Raw genomic sequence first — 26374 nt, 5'->3', positions numbered from 1 at the left:
GGACCCTTGGAGGATGCGACTGGAGAACTGATAATGGGGACCAGGGTAATAGCAGATAATTTGAACCAATATTTTGCATCGGTCTTCACGGTGGAGGACACTAAACATTCCAAAGATATCAGAAAAGCAAGGAGCTAACAGGAGGAAAGATCTTGTAACAGTCTTTATCATGACAGACAATGTATTTTATCAAATTAACGGGACTAAAGGCAGACCATTGCCAGGACGTGATGGCCTGCATCCAAGGGTTTTTAAGGAAGTGGTTGCAGAGATAGTGGAGGCATTGGTCAAAATATTCCAGAACTCTCCGGATTCTGGGAGGGTTCCAGCGGATTGGAGAGCTGCAAACGTGATGCCCCTGTTCAAGAAGGGAGGGAGACAAAAAGCAGCAAACTATAGGCCGGTCTGTCGTTGTCTAACATCTGTCATTGGGAAAATGCTAGAGTCCATTATTAAGGAAGAAATAGCAGGACATTTAGAAAAGCTTAACACGATCAGAGTCAACATGGTTTTGTGAAAGGGAAATCATGTTTGGCAAATTTGCTTGAGTTCTTTGATGATATAACAAGCAGAGTTGATAAAGGGGAATCAGTAGGTGTAGTATATTTGGATTTCCAGAAAGCGTTTGAAAATGTGCCACATAAAAAGATTATTGCACAGGATAGGAGCTCATGGTATTGGGGGTAATGTATTAACATAGATTGGTTAACACACAGAAGACAGAGTCAGGATTAATGGGTCTTTTTCAGGTTGGAAAGACGTAACTAGTGGAGTGCCACAAGGATCAGTCCTAGGCCCTCAATTATTTACTCTCTATATTAATGACTTGGAGGAGGGGGCGGAGTGTAATGTACCTAAATTTGCTGATGATACAAAAATAGGTTGGAGGGCATGTTGTGATGAGGACATAAAGAATTTGCAAGGAGATATAGATAGGTTGAATGAGTGGACAAAAAGTTGGCAGATGGAGTTTAATGTAGGAAAGTGTGAGGTTGTGCACTTTGGTAGGAAGAATCAAAAGGCAGACGATTATTTAAATGGAGAAAGATTCCAAAGAAGTGCAGCACTGAGGGATCTGGGTATTCTTGTGTATGAAACACAAAAAGTTAGCATGCGGACGCAGCAAATAATTAAGGCGGCAAATGGAATTTTGGCCTTTATTGCTAGGGGTTTGGTGTTTAAAAATAGGGAAGTCTTGTTACAACTGTACAGGTGTTGGTGAGGCCGCACCTAGAGTACAGTGTATAGTTTTGGTGCCTGGTATTTAAGAAAGGATATACTGGCATTGGAGGCAGTTCAAAAAAGAGATTCACTAGGCTGATTCCTGGGAAGAAGGGGTTTGACTTATCAAGAACAGCTAAACAGGTTAGGCCTTTATTCTTTAGAGTTTAGAAGAATGAGGGGTTATCTTATTGAAATGTACAAGATTCTAAGGGGACTTGACAGGATAAATGTTGAGAAGATGTTTCCACTACTGGGGGAATCACGAACTAGGGGACATAGTTACAGAATAAGGGGACACTCATTTAAAATTGAGATGAAGGAATTTTTTTTCTCAGAGGGTAGTGAATGTCTGGAATTCTCTACCCCACACAGAGTTGTGGAGGCTAGATCACAAAGTATTTAAAGAGGTAGATAGATTTTTGAAATATCGGGGAGTTGAGGGCTATGTGGAGGTGGCACAAAAGAGGAGTTGAGGCCTGGGGCAGATCAGCCAGGATCTTATTAAATGGCGGGGTAAGCTTGAGGAACAAAATGGCCTACTCCAGCTCCTATTTTTTAATTGCATCACAAATTAATGAAATTGGATAGAAGAGATTCTTAAAGGTACTATTTAATTTGGTAGACGACCTTTATCAGCACAACCACTAATGGACAATAAAATTCAGCTTTACCAGGGTTGCCCACACCCCAGGGACAAGTAAAAAGGCACGTACTTTTGAAGGAATGGTCTTTTTACTGCATGACTATGGCATGATGTAAAAGCATGTTTTTGGAATTAAGCCAAAATGCCTCGTCTTGCTTTGCACTTCAAGTTCTTATGGACAGAAATTATTTTATTCCCACAATAACAGAGCATTATGCAATAATTGCCCTGATCTTCTAGATTAAAAAATTTGATCTGCAAAAGTAAGCTGCTTATTTTTAAACATTTTCTTGAGCTCAAAGTGAGACATACTCATTGGTAGAGAGTTGGACTCTTCCCATTTTAGGCATTTAGTGCCAGTACGCCCAAGTCAGGTAAAAACAGATCAGTTAACTGCACCAATTCGCAAAATATTTCATTACCCACAACAATCCTGTGGCCAATCACCCAGCTTTTTCAGTAGATGCTGAATCAGGTAATATGTTTTGTGCTTCATGCTCATGCCCACTAGAAACTTTAGTAAGACCATCTAAACTCATTCCACATAGGACCCTTACAGGCAGCAGGCAGGAAACATTTATCACATCCGTCCGGGCTGAATTTGAACGAAGGTTACAAGAGGTGAAAAGCCAGTTCTTCATCTACTGAGTGACCTAATTCCCCCAAACAATTTTTAAAAGACACTTAATACGATGGTAGGCAATTTCTGATGAACTACCATAGCTGAGTGCTAAAAATGTGAAGAGGTCTTTTTGTTAATTGAATTTTTTCTCTTTAAGTACACTACAATTAAACAAATTAAGTACTGAAATTAATAGCTTCATAGATATTACATTAATAATTCATAAACTACACAAATATAACTTATGAGTTGTGAATATTTTTTCTCAAACCTCAAGGTGTACCACACATAATAGCACTGGAACTCCTGTCACTTCACTGCAGTTTTAAATTGTTAGTTGTGAGCACTGTTGGGAGAACTTAATTACAACTGGTGTCACACTCAATTAATGTCCCTGGTGACAATCCATTAAACACAATAAAGTATGCAAAGGGTTTTTATGAGCAGACATTAATATTGTTCATGGTACAGGGTCTCTGTGGATCACTTTTAGGCAGAAGTACATTCTTTTTCAGTTGTTATAACTTTCTTCGTGAGCCGATGTCCTTGAAATTGACACAATTATTCCATTGTATAACCTAAATAAATTAGTCTGCATGGTGCTACTTATCAAAAAAAAGCAGGGATCTCATTTCTTGGTTATTTTGGTTCATACAAGCATGCATTTTTCTGCTTTAAGAGTGATGCCATGCAGGTAGAAACCGAACATAAAAGATAAAGGTCATGCTTAGGTTAGGTTTGGATACATTTTTGAAGTCATTCTGATAGGGTTCTCACATTTTATTCTTTCTTTTCTGATACTTTGTCACCATATCTTGCAAACTGTAAATAAAAATAAACACACAAAAGCCCAAAAATAAACACCAGTTTGGGGCTCGGGCAAGGGTAGGTGAACTGATACACACAAAAAACGTACACAGGAATAAGCTATTGCAAATAAAGACAAATATAAAAAGATAAAGAAAATGAAGACAAATGTAATCTGCAATAAGTAGATCAAATGAAACCTCCCTTGTTTTAATGAAAGTGCATTGATTGTATGAATCTAATATCTGAAGACAACGCTAACTTAAAAATCTTCAAACTAGCTAATTAGCTTTTTACTATAGCAAATACACCATGAATTTCTATGGCAAATTTTCTATCTATTAACTGTAAATCAATTAGTATCCTCCACTTATTCCTTTGAAAATTAATTCCTGAACTTCATGCAGCAACGCTTTCACTGCAGGAGTTCCTTAAGTAGAGTCCTAGGCTCAACCATCTTCATCAATGACCTTCCTTCCATCATAAGGTCAGAAGTGGGACTGCTCGCTGGTGATCGCACAATGTTCAGCAACATTCATGACTCCTCAGATACTGAAGCAGTCCATGCCCGAATGCAGCAAGATCTGGACATTATCCAGGCTTAGGCTGATAGGTGGCAATTAACAGTCGGGCCACACAAGTGCCAGGCATTACCATCGCTGAATTTCCCACCATCAACATCCTGAGGGTTGCCATTGACCAGAAACTGAAAAGGACTAGCCATATATATATAGTGGCTAGTAGAGCGGGTCAGAAGCTTGGAATCCTGCGACGAGTAACTCACCTCCTGATTTCCCAAAGCCTGTCCACCATCTACAAGGCACAAGTCAGGAGTGTGATAGAATACTCTCCACTTGCCTGGGTGAGTACAGGTCCAACAACACTCAAGAAGCTAGACAACATCCAGGACAAAGCAGCTTGATTGGCACCCCATCCACAAACATTCATTCCCTTCACCACTAATGCAAAGTGGCAGCAGTGTATACCATCTACAAGGTGCACTGCATGAAGTTACCAAGGCTCCTTAGGCAGCACCTTCCAAACCCACGACCGCTGCCATCTAGAAGGCCAAGGGCAGCAGACACATGAGAACACCACCACCTGAAAGTTCCCTTCAAAACCACTCACCATTCTGACTTGGAAATATATCGCCATTCCTTCACTGTTGCTGGGTCAAAATCCTTGAACTACTTCCCTAACAGCACTATGGGTGTGCCTACACTACATGGACTGCAAAGTTCAAAAAGACAGCTCACCACCATCTTCTCAAGGATAATTAGGGATGGGCAATAAATGCGGGCCACCAATGACGCCCACATCCCGTGAATGAATAAAGAAAAATGCTGTATAATCATTGCTATTGAAAACACACAGTAGAATTTTAACTCAAATTTTGTGCACGACTCATTTTTATAATGCAGCCAAGCATGATTTGAAGAGTTGCCCATAATGTTGCTCTAAAGCTAATGCTACAAGCCTTAAAAATAAAGTATGCCTAAAATTTCATAGTAGATAATTTTTAGCTTGGTGATATCTTTTATACTATTTGCACATCTTTGCACCTTTGAAACAATCTTTGGCTCAATAGACATCAACATGCTTTGTGAAAATCAAAAATTGAAAACATGCCTGAGACACACAACATACCTGTTAATAAGATCTTCATTTTCATCACTTTCCATTTCATCCTCAATTGCTGCTTGTAAATCTCCAATTCTTTTAAAAGCAAGTTTAAGGTCAGACTGTAGGCTCTGATTTGCAGCTTCAAGGCTCTCGATATCCATTTCCTATAAAACAAACCCAAATGATGGATTGTTAAAATAGGGAAAAGGGAAAAAATAGACCTTTGCTTCCAATCCTCTTTACCTATTAACAAAAAGCCCCTATTCAAAGTACACTTGAATAAACAGGGATTGGTTGTGATTACCATCAGGATTGGATCATGTAATATCACCAATCCTTTAGGCTCACAAAGAATGGCCACTTGGATGAGGCACTAGAGGCCCTCTTTAATCTACAGAACCACATCCCAGCCTAACATGCTGTTATGAGAAGAAAAAGGATCTGGCAGGGTGAAAGCATCTGCAAATGTTTTTTTTTTAAATAAGTGTACTGGTGCATTTTATTACAAGGAATAACTATGTGAAAAAAATTAAAATCTACCTGCTGTACATTCACAAACCAGAACAGAATTAATTTCAGTACTTTTAGTTGCATGACTCAGTGGCTGCAAACATCATTCTATTATGCTAAGTCATCAAAACTATCTGGGAACTATCTGCAGAGCTTGTTATGTGTGTTATGACCGATGCAGTTGGTAAAGTGGAGTTACTTAAAAATCCCAGAGGGAAACGTTAAACAACTGTCATTTTAAGTGTTATGTTTGAGCTATGACTCTAAATTCAGGAATCAGACCATCAGTTCTCGAGGTTTTACATTAAACGAAAGATTTTATTAATTTACACAGGTTAAAAATATATATACACATGGCTACAAATTACTACTATCATAACTTCTAACAATTTCCCAAACTAATCTCCATTAAGGCAACAGCAACCCATAGACTTAACCAAACACCAGGCAAAGCATTTAAACCGTACAAATTCAAAATAAGGTTCCTTTCACTTTGGCTTCTATGCAGAGTGTTGGAGGCTTGTAGCTGCCTTTTGATCTTACATTGCCTCTGTTCTGCACACCCGAAAAATGAAGTTATACCTCCCGCCACTGATTGAATTCAAATTCCCATTGTCTCACCAGCCTCTTTGAATTTCACCTTCCCCTTTCACAGTACCAATTTTATTAGTAATATAAACATCTTGCTGGGTAGCTGCTAGATAGACGTCAGTTTTCACCCTACTTCTTGAATGCTCTATTCAAAAAATGCTATTGCATGCTATCTTTCTTACATATCAAAACTAGTACACATCAAAGCACCCAGACTAGCTGGCTTTGATCCAATTAAGACACACCCACAGACTAACCTCTATTTTAAAAGAAAAATATTTTCCAAAATATTATATACATTAATAGCTTCATGACACTGTGATATATTGTATGCATGCATACAAATACACACACACATCATTCCCTCTTAAAATAGGCAATTTAAGAAAGTAACTCAGCTAAGCTACAACAACAAAGCAAAAAATGCTGGAAAAACTCAGCAGGTCTGACAGCATCCGTGGAGAGAAAGACAGAGTTAACATTTTGAGTCCGTATGACTCTTCTTCATAAGGACTCAAAACGTTAACTCTGTCTTTCTCTCCACAGATGCTGTCAGACCTGCTGAATTTTTCCAGCAGTTTTTGATTTTGTTTCAGATTTCCCGCATCCACAGTATTTTGCCTTTATCTCAGCTAAGCTACATCTTTGTTAACATTGCTGAACAGTAAGACTCCGACAATTGCATTCGAATATGAATCAGAATCGGGAAGCCAGCAACAAAAAAATTAAAATAAGTTTGTTGGAAGTTATTAAAATGTATGGTAAATCCCTAGTCATCATCATTTCTTTGCATAAATACAGAATTATTTACACTCCTTTCCAGTATTAAGTGAAGAACATGAAAAAATGAGCAGTTCTCATATCAAAGATTAATAGATGTTCACTTACCAGCTCATGTTTTTTGCGGCTGGCTTCAGCTTCCTTCTTGCTAAGTTCTCCCATTTCCTCCTTTACATCCCTGTGCTGCCGCTGCAGTCGCTTATTTTGCTCCTTCTCTCGATTTTCAGCAGCTGCCCTCTGATCTCTCTCTTCTCCCAGTTTTTCCAGGTTTTCCTTGAGACGACTAACTAGGGTCTATGCAACAACAGTGAAACACAGTGAACGACGACTACTAATAGAGGTACAATTAGCAACTTTTCATGTTTTTGAACATAATTCAAACTGTGAGTAAAATCAAATTCATTTATGCAACATACTGGCATGAAAACTATTCTAGTATGAATGCAAATCATTCTTATCTTCATTCAAACTTTCAGGAATTTTATTTTCCTGGTTAAGATGAAGGAAAATCTCATTGCACATGCAAATTAAGTTTAGCCAGTTTCATTTTGCCACCTATTTCTGAGTGGTAATGCTGGGCATGAACCTAGACAAGAGTATTCTGGAAAATGGAAAACGGATAAACATAATCCTATCCTACCTTGGCTTTCAGGTGTACACATTCTGTAATGAAGATTATCAGAAAATAGAAAGGGGAATTCCTGATAATTGCAAACACTGATAACAGCAGTTTCCAATTCCATGGAAAATTAGTTGATTTTTCTTCCACTAGACTAGAACTGCTTAAGGGCAGTAGTAATGCATAAGCTGAAATTGTTCAGGGGAGAAAGAACTTGCATATAAAAACAGTGGTATCATATTTTCCAGATATATGCCAAATCACTTAATGTACACTGAAATACATCAGGTGAACCTGGAACATAATGATCTGTAGGAATTAACACTACACTAATCCATTTGAAGTCAGCAACTCCGAAAAATATTTAATGGTGGGGCTTATACTTCTTTGCTGACGTAAGCTAGTTTGTTAACCATGGCTGGGACTTTCTGGCCCTGTTGTGGCAGGGTCAGCTGTGAGAGATTTGGCAGCCCAGCCTAAAGTCCCCAGACTTTTGGCGGGACCGGACAATCCAGCGGGCGGGGTTGGAAAAACCTGTCCTATATCTATCCTGCACTCCGGAAACAATATTAACATTGGACCATAAGGGTGAATATGTGACTAACTTTGACATAATAACGTTCTTTCTCCATTTGAATAAGTGACACTTTTTGATTGTTTTTGAATAATTACTATATCCAGTGCATAAACAGCAAATACATCTTATGGACGGTCTGTTTTCTCATGTTTTAAAACATAAAGGCTTGATCAACAATAATTAACGTGACCTTGTTAGAATAAAATCTCACTTGTATGAAGTAATTACTAATGTGATTCAGGAAAAATAAATCATTAAAAAGGACCATCAACCAAACAAACTGCAAGTATATTAGCGGAGAAGAAAAGAGTTGACGTTTCGAGTCCTCATGACCCTTCGACAGAACTTGAGTTCGAGTCCAAGAAAGAGTTGAAATATAAGCTGGTTTAAGGTGTGTGGGAGGGGCGGAGAGAGAGAGAGAGAAAGAAGTGGAGGGGGGGGTGTGGTTGTAGGGACAAACAAGCAGTGATAGAAGCAGATCATCAAAAGATGTCAACAACAATAGAACAAAAGAACACAGGTGTTAAAGTTGGTGATATTATCTAAACGAATGTGCTAATTAAGAATGGATGGTAGGGCACTCAAGGTATAGCTCTGGTGGGGGTGGGGACAGCATAAAAGATTTTAAGATATTTAAAAATAATGGAAATAGGTGGGAAAAGAAAAATCTATATAATTTATTAGAAAAAAAAGGAAGGGGGAAACAGAAAGGGGGTGGGGATGGGGGAGGGAGCTCACGACCTAAAGTTGTTGAATTCAATATTCAGTCCGGAAGGCTGTAAAGTGCCTAGTCGGAAGATGAGGTGTTGTTCCTCCAGTTTGCGTTGGGCTTCACTGGAACAATGCAGCAAGCCAAGGACAGACATGTGGGCAAGAGAGCAGGGTGGAGTGTTAAAATGGCAAGCGACAGGGAGGTTTGGGTCATTCTTGCGGACAGACCGCAGGTGTTTTGCAAAGCGGTCGCCCAGTTTACGTTTGATCTCTCCAATGTAGAGACGACCACACTGGGAGCAACGAATGCAGTAGACTAAGTTGGGGGAAATGCAAGTGAAATGCTGCTTCACTTGAAAGGAGTGTTTGGGCCCTTGGACGGTGAGGAGAGAGGAAGTGAAGGGGCAGGTGTTGCATCTTTTGCGTGGGCATGGGGTGGTGCCATAGGAGGGGGTTGAGGACTAGGGGATGGAGGAGTGGACCAGGGTGTCTCGGAGGGAGCGATCCCTACAGAATGCCGATGGGGGGGTGAAGGGAAGATGTGTTTGGTGGTGGCATCATGCTGGAGTTGGTGGAAATGGCGGAGGATGATCCTTTGAATACGGAGGCTGGTGGGGTGATAAGTTAGGACAAGGGGGACCCTATCATGTTTCTGGGAGGGAGGAGAAGGCGTGAGGGTGGATGCGCGGGAGATGGGCCGGACACGGTTGAGGGCCCTGTCAACGACCGTGGGTGGAAAACCTCGGTTAAGGAAAAAGGACGACATGTCAGAGGAACTGTTTTTGAAGGTGGCATCATTGGAACAGATGCGACGGAGGCGAAGGAACTGAGAGAATGGGATGGAGTCCTTACAGCAAGCGGGGTGTGAGGAGCTGTAGTCGAGGTAGCTGTGGGAGTCGGTGGGTTTGTAATGGATATTGGTGGACAGTCTATCACCAGAGATTGAGACAGAGAGGTCAAGGAAGGGAAGGGAAGTGTCAGAGATGGACCATGTGAAAATGATGGAGGGGTGGAGATTGGAAGCAAAATTAATAAATTTTTCCAAGTCCCGACGAGAGCATGAAGCGGCACCAAAGTAATCATCGATGTACCGGAGAAAGAGTTGTGGAAGGGGGCCGGAGTAGGATTGCAACAAGGAATGTTCCACATACCCCATAAAGAGACAGGCATAGCTGGGGCCCATGCAGGTACCCATAGCCACACCTTTTATTTGGAGGAAGTGAGAGGAGTTAAAGGAGAAATTGTTCAGCGTGAGAACAAGTTCAGCCAGACGGAGGAGAGTAGTGGTGGATGGGGATTGCTCGGGCCTCTGTTCGAGGAACAAGCTAAGGGCCCTCAGACCATCCTGGTGGGGGATGGAGGTGTAGAGGGATTGGACGTCCATGGTGAAGAGGAAGCGGTTGGGGCCAGGGAACTGGAAATTGTTGATGTGACGTAAGGTGTCAGAGGAATCACGGATGTAGGTGGGAAGGGACTGGACAAGGGGAGAGAGAAGGGAGTCAAGATAACGACTAATGAGTTCTGTGGGGCAGGAGCAAGCCGAGACGATCGGTCTACCGGGGCAGCTCTGTTTGTGGATTTTGGGTAGGAGATAGAAGCGAGCCATCCGAGGTTGGGCGACTATCAGGTTGGAAGCTGTGGGAGGAAGATCCCCAGAGGAGATGAGGTCAGTGACAGTCCTGGAAACAATGGCTTGATGTTCAGTGGTGGGGTCATGGTCCAGGGAGAGGTAGGAGGAAGTGTCTGCGAGTTGACGCTCAGCCTCCACGACATTAGTCGTCTCAATTTCTCTGCTCCTCTCACCCATTCTGTCTCTCTCTGAACTTACTGCACTCCATTCTCTCAGGTCCAACCCTGACATTGTCATCAAACCCGCTGACAAGGGTGGTGCTGTTGTTGTCTGGCGCACTGACCTCTACCTCGCGGAGGCTGAGCGTCAACTCGCAGACACTTCCTCCTACCTCTCCCTGGACCATGACCCCACCACTGAACATCAAGCCATTGTTTCCAGGACTGTCACTGACCTCATCTCCTCTGGGGATCTTCCTCCCACAGCTTCCAACCTGATAGTCGCCCAACCTCGGACGGCCCACTTCTATCTCCTACCCAAAATCCACAAACAGAACTGCCCCGGTAGACCGATCGTCTCAGCTTGCTCCTGCCCCACAGAACTCATTTCTCGTTATCTTGACTCCCTTCTCTCTCCCCTTGTCCAGTCCCTTCCCACCTACATCCGTGATTCCTCTGACACCTTACGTCACATCAACAATTTCCAGTTCCCTGGCCCCAACCGCTTCCTCTTCACCATGGACGTCCAATCCCTCTACACCTCCATCCCCCACCAGGATGGTCTGAGGGCCCTTAGCTTCTTCCTCGAACAGAGGCTCGAACAATCCCCATCCACCACTACTCTCCTCCGTCTGGATGAACTTGTTCTCACGCTGAACAATTTCTCCTTCAACTCCTCTCACTTCCTCCAAATAAAAGGTGTGGCTATGGGTACCCGCATGGGCCCCAGCTATGCCTGTCTCTTTATGGGGTATGTGGAACATTCCTTGTTGCAGTCCTACTCCGGCCCCCTTCCACAACTCTTTCTCCGGTACATCGATGATTACTTCGGTGCCGCTTCATGCTCTCGTCGGGACTTGGAAAAATTTATTAATTTTGCTTCCAATCTCCACCCTTCCATCATTTTCATGTGGTCCATCTCTGACACTTCCCTTCCCTTCCTTGACCTCTCTGTCTCAATCTCTGGTGATAGACTGTCCACCAATATCCATTACAAACCCACCGACTCCCACAGCTACCTCGACTACAGCTCCTCACACCCCGCTTGCTGTAAGGACTCCATCCCATTCTCTCAGTTCCTTCGCCTCCGTCGCATCTGTTCCGATGATGCCACCTTCAAAAACAGTTCCTCTGACATGTCCTCCTTCTTCCTTAACCGATGTTTTCCACCCACGGTCGTTGACTGGGCCCTCAACCGTGTCCGGCCCATCTCCCGCGCATCCGCCCTCACGCCTTCTCCTCCCTCCCAGAAACATGATAGGGTCCCCCTTGTCCTAACTTATCACCCCACCAGCCTCCGTATTCAAAGGATCATCCTCCGCCATTTCCGCCAACTCCAGCATGATGCCACCACAAAACACATCTTCCCTTCACCCCCCCATCGGCATTCCGTAGGGATCACTCCCTCTGGGACACCCTGGTCCACTCCTCCATCACCCCCTACTCCTCAATCCCCTCCTATGGCACCACCCCATGCCCACGCAAAAGATGCAACACCTGCCCCTTCACTTCCTCTCTCCTCACCGTCCAAGGGCCCAAACACTCCTTTCAAGTGAAGCAGCATTTCACTTGCATTTCCCCCAACTTAGTCTACTGCATTCGTTGCTCCCAATGTGGTCTCCTCTACATTGGAGAGACCAAACGTAAACTGGGTGACTGCTTTGCAGAACATCTGCGGTCTGTCCGCAAGAATGACCCAAACCTCCCTGTCGCTTGCCATTTTAACACTCCACCCTGCTCTCTTGCCCACATGTCTGTCCTTGGCTTGCTGCATTGTTCCAGTGAAGCCCAACGCAAACTGGAGGAACAACACCTCATCTTCCGACTAGGCACTTTACAGCCTTCCGGACTGAATATTGAATTCAACAACTTTAGGTCGTGAGCTCCCTCCCCCATCCCCACCCCCTTTCTGTTTCCCCCTTCCTTTTTTTTCCAATAAATTATATAGATTTTTCTTTTCCCACCTATTTCCATTATTTTTAAATATCTTAAAATCTTTTATGCTCTCCCCACCCCCACTAGAGCTATACCTTGAATTCCCGACCATCCATTCTTAATTAGCACATTCGTTTAGATAATATCACCAACTTTAACACCTGTGTTCTTTTGTTCTATTGTTGTTGACATCTTTTGATGATCTGCTTCTATCACTGCTTGTTTGTCCCTACAACCACACCCCCCCTCCACTTCTTTCTCTCTTTTTCTCTCCGCCCCCCCCCCACACACCTTAAACCAGCTTATATTTCAACTCTTTCTTGGACTCGAACTCAAGTTCTGTCGAAGGGTCATGAGGACTCGAAACGTCAACTCTTTTCTTCTCCGCTGATGCTGCCAGACCTGCTGAGTTTTTCCAGGTAATTCTGTTTTTGTTTTGGATTTCCAGCATTCGCAGTTTTTTTGTTTTCATGCAAGTATATTATATTGGAAGGGCAATATTTTATATGCAAATGTGGGTACATTATCCTGAGACATATGCACTCACTCATTACTGAAGAAAATAAAATCTGTCCTTTAATGACAACATAAAAGCCACTTAAGGACAATTGTTGGAAGCTGACTGAGATTTTACCATCAGCTTCCAGGTCCCTACAGGCAGCAAGGGGCAGTGCAGCTGCTGGATGTGATCTACAGTGGCATACCAGGGAGGGTGGCAGTATACTAGGCAGGCTTAGAAATTGTCTTGCCTGCCTGGGCTCAGCTGCAGCCCTAGGCCACCCTGTGAAGGAGTTTCCTCCTACAATGGGGGCCCAGTTGCTGGATCTATTTTTTCATTTTAAAGTTAAAGAAGCTGGTGTGAGGGAGCCTCCATTTCGGGGTGTCCTTTCCCTCACTTGACTGCAGTGGCATCTTGCTGCTGCTTCCAAGCCGCAGGGCCTCATATTAGCCCTCCAGGAGTCATCTGTCATCTTTAATTGGACGGAGAGCCCACCCTCTGGCCAGTAGTTGGCCAATTTTCGGGAAAATTACAGGTGAGTACATTGCGGGCTTCTGACCTCCATTTGAGCATGCCGATGGGGTCATAAGATCATAAGAAACAGAAGGAGTAGTAGATCATTTGGTCCATCAAGCTCGCTCCAACTTTCAATAAGGTCATGGCTGGTTAGATTGTAGCCTTAACGCCACTTTACTGCCTGGCCCCCATTACATCAAAAATCTAACTCAGCCTTGAATATATTCAATGACCCAGCCTTCACCACTTTGTGGAAGAGAATTTCAAAGACTAACAACCCTCCGAGAGAAGGAATTCCTCATCTCAATCTTAAAATGGGAGACCCTTTATTTTTAATCTGTGGCCACTAGTTCTAGATTCCCCCACGAGAGAAAACATCCTCTGAACATCTACCCTGTCAAGCCCTCTTAGAATATTGTATGTTACAATAAGATTACCTCTCATTCTTCTAAACTCCAGTGACTACAGGTCCAACCTACTCAACCTTTCCTCATAAGATGACACCTTCATCCCAGGAATCAGCCTAGTAAATCTTCTCTGAACGGCTTCCAATGCCAATATATATCTCCTTAACTAAGGAGACCAAAACTTTATGCAGTACTCCAAGTGGGGTCTCACCAATGCCCTGTAGATTTTGAGCAAGACTTCCCTGCTTTTATACTCCATCCCCCTTGCAAAAAGGGCCAACATCCCATTTGCCTTCCTTATTACTTGGTGTACTTGTATGCTACCTTTTTGTGATTCATGTACAAGGACACCCAGATCCCTCTGTGCAGCAGCATTATGCAGTCTCTCTTAAATAATATTCTGCTTTTTTATTATTCTTGCCAAACTGGACAGCCTCTCAGTTTCCCACATTATACTCCATCTACCAAATTTCTGCCCACTTACTTAACCTATCTACATTCTTTTGTAGAATTTTTGAACCCTCCTCACAACTTGCTTTATACCTATCTTTCTAGCATGAGAAAATTTGGCTACAATGGAGTTGGTCCCTTCATCCAAGTCATTAATATAGATAGTAAATAATAGAAACCCCAGCACTGATGCCTGTGGCACTCCACTTATTACAGTTTGCCAACCTCAAAATAACCCATTTATCCTGACTCTGTTTCCTGTTAGTTGGTTAATCCTCAATCCATGCTGATATATCAGCCCCATACAACGAGCACTTATCTTGTGCACTTTTATGTGGCACCTTATTGAATGGTTTATAGAAATTCACTACATTTACTGGTTCCTCTTTATCCACCTTGCTTCTTACATCCTTAAAGAACACTAATACATTTGTCAAACACAAGTTCCCTTTCACAAAACCATGTTAATTCTTCCCGATATTATTGTGATTTTCCAAATGTCTTGCTCTACTTCCTCAATAATAGATTCCAGCATTTTCCCAATGCACATGTAAGACTAACCGGCCTATAGTTTCCTGCTTTCTGTCTCCCTCCTTTCTTGAATAGCGAAGTTATATTTGCAGTTTTCCAATTCACTGAGACGTTCCAGAATCTAGGGAACTTTGGAAGATTACAACCAATGAATCCACTCTTTCTGCAGCCACTTCCTTTAAGACTCTAGGATGCAGATCATCAAGTCCAGGAGCCTTGTCAACCTATAGTCCCATTATTTTTGAGTACTTTTTCTCTAATGATCGTGATTGTTGCAAGTTCCTCCCTCCCTTTGGCCCCCTGCGTTTCTACTATTCTTGTGATGATTTTTGTGTCTTATACTGTTAAGGCAGATACAAAATAATTGTTCAAAGTCTGCCATTTTGTTGTTTCCTACTACTAACTCCCCGTCTCACACTCTAAGGCACCACTGCTCACTTTCACTACTATTTTCCTTTGTCCTGAAGCCAACAAGGAAAATTCTGTCCCATGCGTTCAATCGGCCCGTCCCACTGCTACACTTTCTAATATTATTCAGCCTCATTTTTGAATACAGATAATCTTTTTTGCCTCTATTATCCCTACTTGTTTCATACTACCAAATTTTATTATTGAAAAAGTCTGTATCTAGTTTCGCAATCCCAGTGTGGATGGAGTTAAGCAACGAGTACAGAAGCAAAATCATAACAGAACTGTGATTCTGTACAACTGCCACATAACTCAGTTCAATTCTTCTTTTCTCTCTCAATATTTCACCACTCACAAACATTCCTTTTCCATGGCATTACTTTCTCGTGATTTCACTTGTATCTGCTCTGCAATAGATATTAAATTATCTTCAAAACTGTACCACATTGTGCTTGATTGCCTCTATTCAACCTCAGGGCATGATCCATGGTTCCATCACTTCTTCATTTATGTGCTTCCAGTTGGCAATGCCATCAGGAGCATGGGATCAGGTGCACTGACAACACACATTTCTATCTTAATACTTCCTCTTTCAAGTCTGATGGTATGGCTGCACTCTCTAACATTAAGTCCTCTCTAACATTAAGATTTGCATAGCTTACTTTGGTTCAGCTTAGGCAAAACTCTGCCATTTAACTTGAGCTCATAGAAACATTTATGTTTTGCCACTTTCAGTTCCATCAACCTCCCCAGCTTCCACCTCAGGTCAGAAGCACAAAGCTGCTCGAACCCAGGATCAGTTTCCTCTCCCAAGTCCAATCCCTTAACAAGACTACCACCTTTCACCTCTAACACACCTCCCCATCTCTGTCTTTTTTCATTCATTCATGGGACGTGGGTGTCGCTGGTTTGGCCAGCATTTATTGACCATCCCTAATTGCCTTGGAAAACTGAGTGGCATTTAAGAATCAATTACATTGCTGTGGGTCTAGAGTCACATGTAGGCCAGACTAGGTAAGGACAGCAAATTTCCTTCCTTAAAGGACTTCAGTGAACTTGATAGGTTTTTCCAACAAACGACAATGGTCATCATTAGACTTTTAATTCCAGGTTTTTCATCGAATTCAAATTTCACCATTTGCTGTGGTGGGATTTGAAACTGGGTTCCCGGAGAATTACCCTGGGTATCTACGCCACCGCCTCCCTCTAAACTCTCCTCCTCATTGCAGGAATGCCAATTCACTGCATTAACACTTCCATGCTCTATTTCTCCAATAACTTTCTTGCCAGTCTTCCTGGTTTTTACCCTCTTCAGTTAGAGTGTAACAGTTTAAATCCTCATTTGTACACGTAGGCTTTGACTTGGTTCTCTCACTCCCACCATACAATTATTATTGCAACAAAATTAAAAGTAAAAAAAAATCATTTTCTATTTGTTTTTGCATATGATTAGCATGAAAGTTAGAAATTAAATTCTGCCACCAGAATTTACTAAGGTGAAGTGCAACATTTAACTAGCATGAATTAGATAGAACATGAAGTTATTAATTATCGTCACTAAGTAAACAGTCTGAGGAAGCTTGTTTCCTCAATACCACGGAATGCAAACAAATCTTGAGTGAGATTTTAATTTGCAAATGCATACCTCAAGGCGTTTGACCTGGGTCTTCTCAAATTCCAGTTTAGTTTCAAGTTCACGAATCTTGGCTTCTTGCCTGCTCACCAAGGATTTATCTACCATGGACTGTTCTGTGAACTCTAGCTGATTCTGCAGGCCTTGTAACTGGAGAAAGTTGCATAGAAAATGAGAATATCAGCATGTAAAATAAGCCATATAAAATAAAACCTGAATGCAGTATGAGGGGCAAACAGCATAAAATATATTTCTCTGGCCAAACAGTAAAATTAATAAGAACAGTGTTGCTGCCAGTAGATGCAATATCCATCTTCTCCACCCACAGAGCATTGTAGCTGCTTTATGTACAATCTATAGGATGCTTTGCAACAACTCAACAAGGTTAATCTGACAGCACTTCCCTTCCCTGAGGCTTCTACCACCAGGAACAACAAGTAGTTGCGAGAAGTCTAAATCATACACCAGCTTGACTTGGACACCCATCTCCATTGCTTCACTAATGCCAAGTCAGAATCCTGGAACACCACAAAAACTGCAACTCCAGCAGCAGCTAGAGATGGGAAATAAATGTGACCTTACCCACATCACTCTTGTCCCAGAAATGAATAATAAAGATGGATTAAATAAAACAACATTTTTGTAGCTTTGTTGCTATACCCAAAAAGTGTCTTTCTTCATAATGATTTTGTGACAAATGATAAAATAAAATCTACTGCTCCACACTTAATGGGTGAATGATCCCTTCAATAAAACTGTGCTTCCTCAAAAAAAAATTTACTAGCAATGCACAAAAGACCTACGAATGAAGAATAGCAGAATATCAAAGTGGCAGAGATATTCACGAGCAAGAATTCATAGGGTGTATTCAGGACAGTTTCGTAGAACAATATGTTGTTGATCCAACAAGGTTTCAAGCTATATTGGATCTGATAGTGTGTAATGAGGCAGGATTAATAAATGATCTCAGACTAAAAGATACCCTAGGAAACAGTGACCATAATATGGTAGAATTTAGCATTCAGCTTGAGAGTGAGAAACTTGGGTTGGAAACTTAAATAAGGGTAGTTACAAAGGAATGAGGGTAGGGTTGGCTGGAGTGGACTGGGATAGGATTTGAGCAGAAAAAGCGATTGATGAACAGTGGCAGACATTTAAGAAAATAGTTCATGACTCACAACAAATATATATCCCAGTGAGGAAGAAGGATTCAAGGAAGGGGAAAAACCAACCATGGTTAACCAAAGAAGTTAAGGATAGTATCAAACTAAAAGAAAAGACATACAATGTGGCAAAGATTAGTGGTAAGCCAGTGGATTGGAAAAGTTTTAAAAACAAACAAAAGATGACCAAAAAAAGGAGAAACTAAACTTTGAGGATAAACTAGCAAGTAATAAAGAAACGGACAGTAAGAGCTTCTTTAAATATATATAAAACAGAGAGACCAAATGAGGCTGGGAAAATAATAAAGGGGAACCAGGAAATGGCAGAGGAGTTGAATAAATATTTGCTTCAGTCTTCATGCAGGAAGACACTAATAGCATTCCAATACTAAGTAATCAAGAGGCAAGAGGGGGAGGAGATAAATACAATAATCATCACTAGAGAAAAAGTACTAGTGAAAATAATGGGGTTAAAGGCCGATAAATTCCCTAGAACTGATGGGTTTCATCCTAGGATATTAAAGAAAGTAGCTACAGAGATAGTGGATGCACTGATAGTAATCTTCCAGAATCTAAATATTCCAGAGGATTGGAAAACTGCCAATGTAACACCCTTATTCAAAAAGGGATGGAGCCAAAAAACAGGAAACTATAGGCCAATTAGTTTAACATCTGTCATTGGGAAAATGTTAGAGTCTATTATAAAGGGTGTAACAGCAGAGCATTTAGAATTACATAATCTAATCAAGCAGAGTCAGCATGGCTTCATGGAGGAGAAATCATGCCTGACAAATTTATTAGAATTCTTTGAGAAGGTAACTAGCAGGATAGTTAATGGGGAACCAGTAGATGTAATCTATTTGGATTTCCAAAAGGCGTTTGATAAGGTACCGCACGTAAGGCTACTCAATAAGATATGAGTGCATGGTGTTGGGGGTAGTATATTAGCATGGATAGAGGATTGGCTAACTAATAGAAGACAGAGAGTTGAGATAAGGGGGGCATTTTCAGAATGGCAACCTGTGACTAATGGAGTGCCACAGGGATCAGTGCTGGGGCCTCAATTATTTACAATGTATATTCATGACTTAGATGAGGGAAGTGAATATACTTTCGCCAAATTTGCAGATGATACAAAAATAGGTGGGAAGGCAAGTAGTGAGGATTACACAAGGAGTCTACAGAGGGATATAGACAGGTTAAGTGAGTGGGCAAAAAAGTGGCAGATAAAATATGTGGGAAAATGTGAGGTTATGTACTTTGGCAGGAAGAATAGAGGAGTTAAATATTATTTAAATGGTGAAAGACTGCACTATGCTGCAGCGCAGAGGGATTTGGGAGTCTTTGTGCATGAATCCCAAAAATCTAACATACAAGTTCAACAGGTAATAGGGATGGCAAATGGAATGTTGGCCTTTATTTCAAGGGAATGGAATATAAAAATAGGGAAGTCTTGCTAAAACTATTCAAGGTACTAGTTAGGCCACACCTTGAATACTGTGAACAGTTTTGGTCCCCTTATCTAAGGGGAAATCTACTGGCATTGGAGGCAGTCCAAAGAAGGTTCACTAGGTTGATTCTGGGTATGGAGGGATTTTCTTATGAGGAGAGGTTGAGTAGGTTGGGCATCTACTCATTGAAGTTTAAAAGAATGAAAGATGACTTTATTGAAACATATAAGATTCTTAGGGGGCTTGACAGGGCAGATGCTGAGAGGTTGTTTCCCTTTGTGGGAAAGTCTAGGACCAGAGGGCATAATCTCAGGGTAAGGGGTCACCCATTTAAAACAGAGATGAGGAGGAATTTCTTCTCTCAGAGGATAGTTAATCTGTGGAATTCTTTACCACAGAGGGCTGTACAAGCTGGGTCATTAAGTATATTCAAGGTGGAGATAGACAGATTTTCAATCAGTAAGAGAATCAAGGGCTATGGGGAAAAGGCAGGAGAGTGGAGTTGAAGATTATCAGATCAGCCATGATCTCATTGAATGGCAGAGCAGACTTGATGAGCCGAATGGTCTACTTCTGCTCCTACGCCTTATGGTCAGCCCCAGTTACACTGTGACATAAAGCCAAAATTTGACAGTGTCAACTCCTCTTTGTGAAACAGCCCCATTTTATAATGTCATCTTGAAATTACACAGTGCCGCAATCAGAGCAGTGTTTTGAGTATTTGAGTAGTGTTTTTTTTATTCATTCATGGAATGTGGGCTTCGCTGGCAGGGCCAGCATTTATTGCCCATCCCCAGTTGCCCTTGAGAAGCTGGTGGTGAGCTGCCTTTTTGAACCGTTGCAGTCCATGTGGTGTAGATAAACCCACAGGGCTGTTAGGAAGAGTGTTCCAGGATTTTGACCCAGCAACAGTGAAGGAACGGCGATATATTTCCAAGTTGGGATGGTGAGTGACTTGGAGGGGAACTTCCAGGTGGTGGTGTTCCCATCTATCTGCTGCCCTTATCCTTCTCGGTGGTAGTGGGTCTGGAAGGTACTGTCTAAGGAGCCTTGGTGAATTCCTGCAGTGCATCTTGTAGATGGTATATACTGCTGCTACTGTGCATTGGTGGTGGAGGGAGTGAACATTTGTGGATGTGGTGTCAATCAAGCAGACTTTGTACTGGATGGTGTCCAAATTCTTCAGTGTTATAGGAACTGCACTCATCCAGGCAAGTGGGGAGTATTCCATCACATTCCTGACTTGTGCCTTGTAGATGGGGAGTCAGGAGGCTTGTTACTCGTCGTACGATTCCTAGCCTCTGACCTGCTCTTCTAGCCACGTATTTATATGGGGACTTTACAGCCTTCCGGACTGAATATTGAATTCAACAACTTTAGGTCGTGAGCTCCCTCCCCCATCCCCACCCCCTTTCTGTTTCCCCATTCCTTTTTTTTCCAATAAATTATAAAGATTTTCCTTTTCCCACCTATTTCCATTATAAAAAAAACCCCCCACTAGAGCTATACCTTGAGTGCCCTACCATCCATTCTTAATTAGCACATTCATTTAGATAATATCACCAACTTTAACTTTAACACCTATGTGTTCTATTGTACTATTGTCGTTGACATCTTTTGATGATCTGCTTCTATCACTGCTTGTTTGTCCCTACAACCACACCCCCCCCTCCACCTCTCTCTCTCTCTATCTCTCCGCCCCCCACACACACACCTTAAACCAGCTTATATTTCAACTCTTTCTTGGACTCGAACTCAAGTTCTGTCGAAGGGTCATGAGGACTCGAAACGTCAACTCTTTTCTTCTCCGCCGATGCTGCCAGACCTGCTGAGTTTTTCCAGGTAATTCTGTTTTTGTTTTGGATTTCCAGCATCCACAGTTTTTTTGTTTTTATCTCTGTGTTTAATTGACTGCCACTGCTCTTCAAGAAATGCCTACCTCCTTGAAGAAGTTCTGTTCCTCTCTGCGACAAGATTTCCGTATCTCTCTGTTGTCTTGCTCACCTTCCTTGCTTTCCATTTCCCTCCTAGTGTTTGACAAGGTGTTTACTAAAACCCGCTTTCACAGCCATATCTCCTTTCTCAGTGACTGTCTCCGTCTCCGACTTACCCCACGTGGATTTCAACTGAAATTCCAGCCCTCATGTTTCGAATCCACCCAGGATTACAGGTATCTCCGGGACGTAAAACGTTTCTCGGACTACTGTTCCCGTCACATTCTGAAATCCACACTCAGTGCCATGCGCCGCCATATGAACACACTCGACCTCTCCCTCCAGCAGCACCGCCGTACCATTTTTCAAAGCTGCGCGTGCCCCCAGTTTCATTTTATCCTTCGGCTCATCCGACGCCTCAACAAGAAATTTTTTCTCTTTCTCTCAAGTGCTAAGGAACGCAAGCTCCAACAACTCATCGACACCAACACCCATCTAGGACCCTCCACCCCTGCCTGTCCCTCCGTCCCCACCCTTTCTTCCAATCCCAACCCCAGCCGTGTATTCACTGTACCCCCTGACCTTCCCCTCTCCGATGCTGAACGTTCAGTGCTCAGCAAAGGACTTAGTTTCATACCCTTACGCCCTCACCTCAATGAATTTCGGGCTCGGCATGATACTGAACTCTTCTTCCGCCGTCTTCGTCTCCGGGCTCACTTCTTTGGGCAGGAGTCCTCTCCCAGTTCAACGGATCCTTTTACCCATCTCCAATATTCTCCCTCCACCTGGACCCCTCCCTCTGGATTCTTACCTTCTCTCGATCTTTTCATTGAGAACTGTCGGCGCGACATTAGTCGTCTCAATTTCTCTGCTCCTCTCACCCATTCTAACCTGTCTCTCTCTGAACTTACTGCACTCCATTCTCTCAGGTCCAACCCTGACATTGTCATCAAACCCGCTGACAAGGGTGGTGGTGCTGTTGTTGTCTGGCGCACTGACCTCTACCTCGCGGAGGCTGAGCGTCAACTCGCAGATACTTCCTCCTACCTCTCCCTGGACCATGACCCCACCACTGAACATCAAGCCATTGTTTCCAGGACTGTCACTGACCTCATCTCCTCTGGGGATCTTCCTCCCACAGCTTCCAACCTGATAGTCGCCCAACCTCGGACGGCCCACTTCTATCTCCTACCCAAAATCCACAAACAGAACTGCCCCGGTAGACCGATCGTCTCAGCTTGCTCCTGCCCCACAGAACTCATTTCTCGTTATCTTGACTCCTTTCTCTCTCCCCTTGTCCAGTCCCTTCCCACCTACATCCGTGATTCCTCTGACACCTTACGTCACATCAACAATTTCCAGTTCCCTGGCCCCTACCGCTTCCTCTTCACCATGGACGTCCAATCCCTCTACACCTCCATCCCCCACCAGGATGGTCTGAGGGCCCTTAGCTTCTTCCTCGAACAGAGGCTCTAACAATCCCCATCCACCACTACTCTCCTCCATCTGGATGAACTTGTTCTCACGCTGAACAATTTCTCCTTCAACTCCTCTCACTTCCTCCAAATAAAAGGTGTGGCTTTGGGTACCCGCATGGGCCCCAGCTATGCCTGTCTCTTTATGGGGTATGTGGAACGTTCCTTGTTGCAGTCCTACTCCGGCCCCCTTCCACAACTCTTCCTCCGGTACATCGATGATTACTTCGGTGCCGCTTCATGCTCTCGTCGGGACTTGGAAAAATTTATTAATTTTGCTTCCAATCTCCACCCTTCCATCATTTTCACGTGGTCCATCTCTGACACTTCCCTTCCCTTCCTTGACCTCTTTGTCTCAATCTCTGGTGATAGACTGTCCACCAATATCCATTACAAACCCACCGACTCCCACAGCTATCTCGACTACAGCTCCTCACACTCCGCTTCCTGTAAGGACTCCATCCCATTCTCTCAGTTCCTTCGCCTCCGTCGCATCTGTTCCGATGATGCTACATTCAAAAACAGTTCCTCTGACATGTCGTCCTTCTTCCTTAACCGAGGTTTTCCACCCACGGTCGTTGACAGGGCCCTCAACCGTGTCCGGCCCATCTCCCGCGCATCCGCCCTCACGCCTTCTCCTCCCTCCCAGAAACATGATAGGGTCCCCCTTGTCCTCACTTATCACCCCACCAGCCTCCGAATTCAAAGGATCATCCTCCGCCATTTCCAGCATGATGCCACCACCAAACACATCTTCCCTTCACCCCCCTTATCGGCATTCCGTAGGGATCGCTCCCTCCTGGACACCCTGGTCCACTCCTCCATCACCCCCTACTCCTCAACCCCCTCCTATGGCACCACCCCATGCCCACGCAAAAGATGCAACACCTGCCCCTTCACTTCCTCTCTCCTCACCGTCCAAGGACCCAAACACTCCTTTCAAGTGAAGCAGCATTTCACTTGCATTTCCCCCAACTTAGTCTACTGCATTCGTTGCTCCCAATGTGGTCTCCTCTACATTGGAGAGACCATACGTAAACTGGGCGACCGCTTTGCAGAACACCTGTGGTCTGTCCGCAAGAATGACCCAAACCTCCCTGTCGCTTGCCATTTTAACACTCCACCCTGCTCTCTTGCCCACATGTCTGTCCTTGGCTTGCTGCATTGTTCCAGTGAAGCCCAACGCAAACTGGAGGAACAACAACTCATCTTCCAACTAGGGACTTTACAGCCTTCCGGACTGAATATTGAATTCAACAACTTTAGGTCGTGAGCTCCCTCCCCCATCCCCACCCCCTTTCTGTTTCCCCATTCCTTTTTTTTCCAATAAATTATAAAGATTTTCCTTTTCCCATCTATTTCCATTATAAAAAAAACCCACTAGAGCTATAGCTTGAGTGCTCTACCATCCATTCTTAATTAGCACATTCGTTTAGATAATATCACCAACTTTAACTTTAACACCTATGTGTTCTATTGTACTATTGTCATTGACATCTTTTGATGATCTGCTTCTATCACTGCTTGTTTGTTCCTACAACCACACCCCCCCACCTCTCTCTCTCTATCTCTCCACCCCCCACACACACACCTTAAACCAGCTTATATTTCAACTCTTTCTTGGACTCGAACTCAAGTTCTGTCGAAGGGTCATGAGGACTCGAAACGTCAACTCTTTTCTTCTCCGCCGATGCTGCCAGACCTGCTGAGTTTTTCCAGGTAATTCTGTGTTTGTTTTTTATTTATATGGCTAGTCCAGTTCAGTTTCTGGTCAGTGTGTTCAGTTTGAGTTTCACAAAGCTCATGAAACACAGTCAAGTCATAAAAGTAGTTCAGGGAAAAGAAGGCTGAACTAAATTAAATATATTTATTATTTTTCTTTCCCTCCCTTTCTCCCTCCTTTCTTTCTTGCAATATTCAAGTTAAGAGTTTCAGGGAATAGAAATAGGGTGAATATGTTTATGATTTCAAAAACTGTGAGGTTTCCTCTGTTAAATAGCTGCTGTTGCATTTTCCCCTCAAAACAAACTGAAGTGAAATTTCTTTGGCACATGGTTTCAAAAGCGCACTTCCAGCTCTGAAGATCAATATAAGTGACAGAGGCCACTCAGCCCATCATAATTCATTAATGCAGACAAAAATATTCCCACCATTTGTTACACTGGATCACATTATCTATCAATGGACAGTACAAAAATTCCAAAAGCAATGCAATATTTAATTATTTTATTATTAATTATAGTTGCCTGTGAACAATTGTAATATGACACTGGAATAAATTACATACCTTCTCTTGTAGTTCTTGTTTTTCCTTACTGGCTTCTTCAAGTTGTGACTGTAGTTCGTTGATCTGGCCCAGGTCCCTAGATGACTAAAGAATTGCTTTGTTTCAATACTATGTACTTGAAAAGGACTAATTTGCAGAGATATGTGGGAAAGGCTGGGGTGTACAACTAAAAATTGGATAGCTCTTCAAAAAGCAGGCACAGACACGACAGCTGAATGGCCATCTTCTGTGCTGTAAGGTTCTATGATTCCATCTCCAATAAAAATACATTTATGACTAAAAATGGTTTAAACTACATACTTAAAGCTACACAGGAGGTGCCAGAGGATGGAGAGTGACAAATGTGACACCCTTATTAAAGGAAGGGTGTAAGAACAGACCTAATAGTCCAGTTTGTTTCATTTCAGTGGTTACAAAGTTTTAGAAATAATAATCACAGAAAAAATTAACAGATACTTGGAGAGATTTGCATTAACCAAAGATAACCAGAACAGATTTGTAAGAGGCAGATCATGCTTGACTAACTTAATTAAGTTTTTGATGAAGTAACAGACAAGGTTGATGAAGGGAATACAATGGATGTTGCCTCTATGGATTTTAAGAAAGTGCTTGACAAAGTACCACATAAAAGGCTTGTTAACAAAACTGACGCTTGTGGAATAGGATGATCAGTGTCAGCTTGGATAAAAAATTGGTTTAATGACAGAAAACAGTGAGTCATGGAAAATGGTTATTTTTCAGACTGGAGGATGGTAGACAGTGGTGGTTCTCAAGGGTAAGTGCTAGGACCACTGCTTTTTGGCCATACAAATGACTTAGATATTGGAGTACAGAATAAAATTTTAAAATTTACCAATGGTATCAAACTTGGAAACATGGTAAACTGTGAGGATAATGCAAATCATCTGCAACAAGACATAGATAGACTAGCAGAATGGGCAGACAAGTGACAGTGTGAGAGAAGTATGAGGTGATGTATTCTAGTAGAATAGATAGGGAGAGGCAATATAAACTAATTGGCATAGTTCTAAACAGCATAGAGGGACTGAGGAACCTGGAGTTACATGTGCATAATCTTTGAAGGTGGAAGAAGATAGCAAAAGAGTGGTTAGTGAAGTACAGTACCAGACCCCTTATCGAACATCCCAAAATCCAGTAGGACCAGATCAGGCATTGCTGTCAGTCATATC

At 42.7% G+C, this 26374-nt stretch overlaps 1 protein-coding gene across 16 annotated transcripts in view; it reads right to left on the bottom strand.

Annotated features, from left to right (window-relative positions):
- Positions 1-26374, bottom strand: part of myo18ab (myosin XVIIIAb) — a 272295-nt gene that overhangs the window by 11168 nt on the left and 234753 nt on the right. For 13 of the 16 annotated variants that reach the window (XM_041198064.1, XM_041198052.1, XM_041198056.1 and 10 more), the window contains 5 exons: positions 25185-25268; positions 16887-17024; positions 6909-7094; positions 4944-5083; positions 3267-3311 (listed from right to left, as the gene is read on the bottom strand). In XM_041198064.1, the coding sequence (XP_041053998.1) occupies positions 3267-3311; positions 4944-5083; positions 6909-7094; positions 16887-17024; positions 25185-25268 (593 nt within the window). The remainder of the gene's footprint in view (positions 1-3266; positions 3312-4943; positions 5084-6908; positions 7095-16886; positions 17025-25184; positions 25269-26374) is intronic. The other 3 variants (XM_041198065.1, XM_041198050.1, XM_041198063.1) reach the window with 1 other exon arrangement.

This window comes from Carcharodon carcharias, chromosome 10 (genome assembly GCF_017639515.1).
Source record: "Carcharodon carcharias isolate sCarCar2 chromosome 10, sCarCar2.pri, whole genome shotgun sequence".
NCBI lineage: Eukaryota > Metazoa > Chordata > Chondrichthyes > Lamniformes > Lamnidae > Carcharodon > Carcharodon carcharias.
The sequence above is the reverse complement of the archived record's forward strand: the minus strand, read 5'-3'. Positions and strand labels throughout refer to the sequence as shown.